The sequence below is a fragment of the Populus trichocarpa genome, chromosome 15 (genome assembly GCF_000002775.5).
Source record: "Populus trichocarpa isolate Nisqually-1 chromosome 15, P.trichocarpa_v4.1, whole genome shotgun sequence".
Lineage (NCBI taxonomy): Eukaryota > Viridiplantae > Streptophyta > Magnoliopsida > Malpighiales > Salicaceae > Populus > Populus trichocarpa.
The window spans coordinates 9340775-9344552 of NC_037299.2; the positions used below are offsets into that span (position 1 = coordinate 9340775).

The following is a 3778-nucleotide window of genomic DNA, read 5'->3' on the forward strand; positions in this document are numbered from 1 at the left end:
CACGGAGCAAACCCAGTATCTGATTAAGCTACACCCTTGTGTAACAATTTCTTGGCAAGAAAGATCGAAGGCAGCTCTAATACGAGCAGAGTAATTTTAGTTTCTTCTTTAGTCTCCATTCATAGGCAAGGGGAGAGGTGGTTCCAGTAGCCATATATCAATTTATGCTTATTTTGCTGTTGCAGATCCGGTCTGATCAAATGGGTTCTCTATTCTCCTGGAGGCCAGCGTTTAGACACAGATGATCTCTCCCTCCCTCCCTGTGTGTGTGTGTGTGTGTGCTTGTGTGTGTGTGTGTTTATATATTTGAGGAATGCTAGCAACAGCACTAACAAAGGCTTTCCTCTACGACAACGAAAAAAGTGACTGTGTGAGGTTAAAGCAGATGAGAGATTGAGTAAGAATAAAATTGATATAGCTAAGAGAAGGCAGAAAAAAGAAAAACAAGGGAATGCCTCTTGTAACTGGTAGTATCGAGTTTCCGGTTGTCAGCACGTTCTTAAAGAAGACGTGGCCAAGTAACAGAGCAAGTGTTGAAAATGAATGTGATTGGCAATGGTAGCTAGCATTTCCCTATCTATATATATTTTCTTCACATTCCAAGATGCTTCACATCTTGAATATTTAGTTAAATGTGAGCTAGCTCCATGCTTTTCTTGCTTCCACACTTGTTGTGCCTTCAAACCCACATCCTTCCTCATCTCAACCTCTTGAAAAAAAAGGAACATTTTGCTGTAAAAAAGTCTCAAGTTTGCAGCGGTACCATACCGAGATTAATCTTTCTTTTCTGTTTGCGACTCTGCATAAAACAGATAAGATGGTGAGACCTCCTTGCTGTGGCAAGTTCAATGTGAAAAGGGGTCTATGGACTGCAGATGAAGATGCAAAGATACTTGCTCATGTGGCCAAGCATGGAACAGGAAATTGGACTGCTGTTCCAAAGAAAGCAGGTTGATTTATATACATTGTTGTTGTGATTTGGATTATAATTAACAATTTGGCCAAGCATGGTACAGGAAATTATGGCTTAATTTCCATAAATGAGCATGTTTTGCAGGACTTCAAAGATGTGGGAAGAGTTGCAGACTTAGGTGGACTAATTACCTGAGCCCTGATCTCAAGCATGACAACTTCACACCCCAAGAAGAGGAAATGATTATTAGGCTACATGCAGCCATAGGTAGCAGGTGAGTTTCATTTATCACAGGTTTTCTCCTGCATTTTTCCTTTTCTCCATTGATGAACGCAGTTTTGCAACCTAAAGATTTACTAATTATAGAGAAAATTTCTCATTACTTCACTTGGGTAAACTATCATTCTAAACAGATAATTAGTTCCAATATGAAGCAAACTTTACGTTCATTTCCCCTAGAGTTTGTTCGAAACTATAAAGTTATCGATTGTCTCCATTTTAAAGCCATTTTTCAGCCTTCACAATTAATTTCCCTCTGCCTCCCCTCAACCATCTCACGAATCAGCTGATTATTAGTTACAAGGCCAGATTTTACTGGCTTCTATCCTAATATTCTTACCAAAATCTCATTCATTTTATCTCAGGGAAATGTTTGGGGAACAACTTTGTTAGCAAATAGCAACAATGCCAAACATTTTGTGGTATACATTGGTAAAAAAATTAATTCAAGCATTCATCAAATGTAAAGATAAAATACTATTTTGAGAATTAGCACTTCCATGCTACAAATTGTGAAAGCAATACTGCATAGGACAGCTGAGATTGTGTCTTTGTATCTTGTTTTAACCGATATGGTTGTACTACACATTAATTACGTGCAAATGTTCTCAAATCAGAGATCCCAAAATATAATTTATAATATTCTTAGACATCTACCAATGGTGCATGCAAGAGACAACAGTTTTCTGTTAACAGTGCAAGAATAATGACAGTCTCTCTCTCTCATGTTTCATACTGTTACAGGTGGTCTATCATCGCCCAACAACTTCCAGGAAGAACAGACAATGATGTGAAAAACTGCTGGAACGCCAGGCTAAGAAAGAAGCTCTCTGAAATGGGGATAGATCCTGTTACTCACAAGCCATTCTCTAAAATTTTAGCTGACTATGGAAACATTGGTGGCCTTGTAAAATCTGGAAGCAGAATTGGGTCACTCAGCAGAGACCTAAAAAATGTTTTCGCTTTGAAACCAGAGCAATATAATTCAATCCTGCCTGAAGGAATCTCGAACATCAACAGCCATTTGATGACCAGAATGGTACCCCGTAAGATGGAACCAGTTCAAGAATGTTTCTTGAACAAGTTTAACAATGACAGCACTAATAGCAATCACTCACTGGATCTTCTTGATCAGCTTCAAGCCATAAAACTGGTGACGGAGGCCTCTAGTACTTGCGCTGAATATCAAACTATGCTAGTACCTAATTATAATATCCTTGATGAAGGCTCATTATCATCATCTACTTGCTCCACCGAAACTCAAGAAAATTTGCCAACAAGCTTTAGATGGTGCGACTTTCTTCTGGAAGATCAATTTCTCCCCAGTGATCCACAGGCAGAACAAGAAAACGCAGCAGAACTTTCATCCAAGGACTTGACGAACCAAACACAGAATGTTATTGTGACAAGCCAAGGCCAGAATCCGAATACGATGAAACCACAATGTGATCAAATTATTGCTGAGGCTAGTGTCGGAGTCAACGGAGTGGATTTGGCAGTCCAAAACAATAGTGGTTTCGGTGACCAAGTTGCACCATCGTCATCACAACACAGTTCATTTGTTGAAACTATCATAGATGGAGAAAACAAGATATTCTTGGATTTTCCTAACTTGCTAGAGGAACTATTCAACTACTGATCAATTAGTCAGTTGCTTAAATTCGAAGCCCCCCATGGTAGGAAATGCATGCTTCCTAGTTTCTTTTTATGTTAGTTTAAGCTCTGAACTAGTTTTGTTGTCTGAATTTGCTGTAACCATTAACCAAAAGGGGGAATTGATGGATGGATGAAAAACACGTTTGGTCTTAGTATGAGTGTTTAAAAGTTTATGAAATAATGGTAAATGAATCCTAGTATTTCAAGCATGTTAAATAATATTCTATTTTTATATTAATCTAAGTTACGTTTAAGAAGTTTTCGACTTAGATACACAAAACTATAAGGGTATGGAGGACTAGATCATTGGTAAAGCAAGAGTAGAGAATTTACACATAAAAAAATAAAATAGAAAAGTCGATCAAACCAAATATGAATATTTGAGGTACTAATATAGGAAGAGTAATATTAAGCAAACCAAGTGAGAAATAGCTTTTATTCTAACCTAAAGAGTGAGATCGAGAAAGAGACAGTGTTAGGGGATTAAATTAAGAAAGTATAAAATTATATGTCCAGGAATGATTATCCATTCCTTTTAAAATCTATATAAAATAGTATATATATTTTATAAATTTTATAAAAAATCAATTTTATTTAAATTTCTAACTTCATAATAAAAATTAACAAAATATGATTGGTACCATTTAAAAAAACCTATCATTTCTTTAATTATAACACACCCAATTTATAAAATCAAACTTAATATCATCAAATGAAAACAAAATTCAGTTTCTCCCAAATCCCAAACAAACCATGTCATACATTAATACAATAAATTTCACGAGGGAAAAACCATAAAACACTTTAATATAAAAACAAACTACAATACTTTAAAGAATCTCAATAAATTAATCTAAAACATAAATGAGTTATAAAAAAATAGGTGTGCTTGCTTACTTTGTGTATTGAAGCTTTACAAAAAATCCAATG

General features: G+C 35.8%; 1 protein-coding gene across 1 annotated transcript; it reads left to right on the top strand.

Annotated features, from left to right (window-relative positions):
* The first annotated feature begins 622 nt into the window (after positions 1-622).
* Positions 623-3000, top strand: LOC7462530 (transcription factor MYB35). Its single transcript, XM_002321508.3, has 3 exons — positions 623-950; positions 1058-1187; positions 1937-3000. The coding sequence occupies exons 1-3, from the start codon at positions 818-820 to the stop codon at positions 2829-2831; spliced, it is 1158 nt and encodes a 385-aa protein (XP_002321544.1). The 5' UTR covers positions 623-817; the 3' UTR covers positions 2832-3000.
* Positions 3001-3778: the final 778 nt, after the last annotated feature.

Coding starts and splice junctions, on each gene's coding strand:
- LOC7462530 (XM_002321508.3), top strand. CDS start 818: ATGGTGAGACCTCCTTGCTGTGGCAAGTTCAATGTGAAAAGGGGTCTA. Junction 951..1,057: donor TGCTGTTCCAAAGAAAGCAG/GTTGATTTATAT, acceptor CATGTTTTGCAG/GACTTCAAAGATGTGGGAAG. Junction 1,188..1,936: donor CATGCAGCCATAGGTAGCAG/GTGAGTTTCATT, acceptor ATACTGTTACAG/GTGGTCTATCATCGCCCAAC.